The sequence below is a fragment of the Sinocyclocheilus rhinocerous genome, unplaced genomic scaffold (assembly GCF_001515625.1).
Source record: "Sinocyclocheilus rhinocerous isolate Xijiao unplaced genomic scaffold, SAMN03320098_v1.1 scaffold1811, whole genome shotgun sequence".
Classification (NCBI taxonomy): Eukaryota; Metazoa; Chordata; class Actinopteri; order Cypriniformes; family Cyprinidae; genus Sinocyclocheilus; species Sinocyclocheilus rhinocerous.
In genome coordinates this window covers 1-622 of record NW_015665801.1, presented here as the reverse complement: position 1 = coordinate 622, position 622 = coordinate 1, and the positions used below count along the sequence as shown (strand labels likewise).

The following is a 622-nucleotide window of genomic DNA, read 5'->3' as shown; positions in this document are numbered from 1 at the left end:
GTGTGTGAGTGAGTGTGTGTGAGTGAGTGAGTGAGTGAGTGAGTGTGTGTGATTGAGATGTTGACCCAGCCTCCGTCTGCATGCATGCCGATTGCAGAAGCGGGCGATTGCTTCATTGTGTCAGCAGAAAGACACGGAAAGACCTATTTTCCAAGAAGTGACATGACTTCTCTTGTGTGTGCCTCCCTCTTCTCTGTGTTTCTCCAGATCGAGAGGCTGGAGGGCGGTCTGGCATCAGTGTGCAGGGCTGATGGTTCGCTGCTGGGCTCGGAGGACGCCGGGCTGGACCCCCAGCGCACACGGCAGGCCATCGCACAGCTGCAGCAGAAGATCCTGAAGCTCACGGAGCAGCTGCGCATCGAGCAGGTGGCCCGCGATGAGAATGTGGCCGAGTACCTCAAACTGGCCAGCAATGCCAGCGACAAACAGCAGAGCTCCCGCATCAAACAGGTACGACACCTGCTTACTGTCATCATCACTATGTGCACGTGACCTAAAATCAAAAGAAGGCAACTAGAAAGGATTTTGAGCATGAAAATTAAGCTTATTTTTGTACCATTAATACATTTGCAGCGGTGGCCAAAATGATTAGAGCACTAGTATTTTCAGCAGCTAAAAAATG

The 622-nt window shown here is 51.6% G+C and overlaps 1 protein-coding gene across 1 annotated transcript in view; it reads left to right on the top strand.

Moving 5' to 3' along the window:
* LOC107731480 (transmembrane and coiled-coil domains protein 1-like) overlaps positions 1–450 on the top strand; it is a gene marked incomplete at its 3' end in the record, with an annotated part of 12,686 nt that extends 12,236 nt beyond the window's left edge. The window contains exon 2 of the mRNA XM_016542574.1: positions 208–450. Within this exon, the coding sequence (XP_016398060.1) occupies positions 208–450 (243 nt within the window). The remainder of the gene's footprint in view (positions 1–207) is intronic.
* Between the last annotated feature and the right edge of the window lie 172 nt (positions 451–622).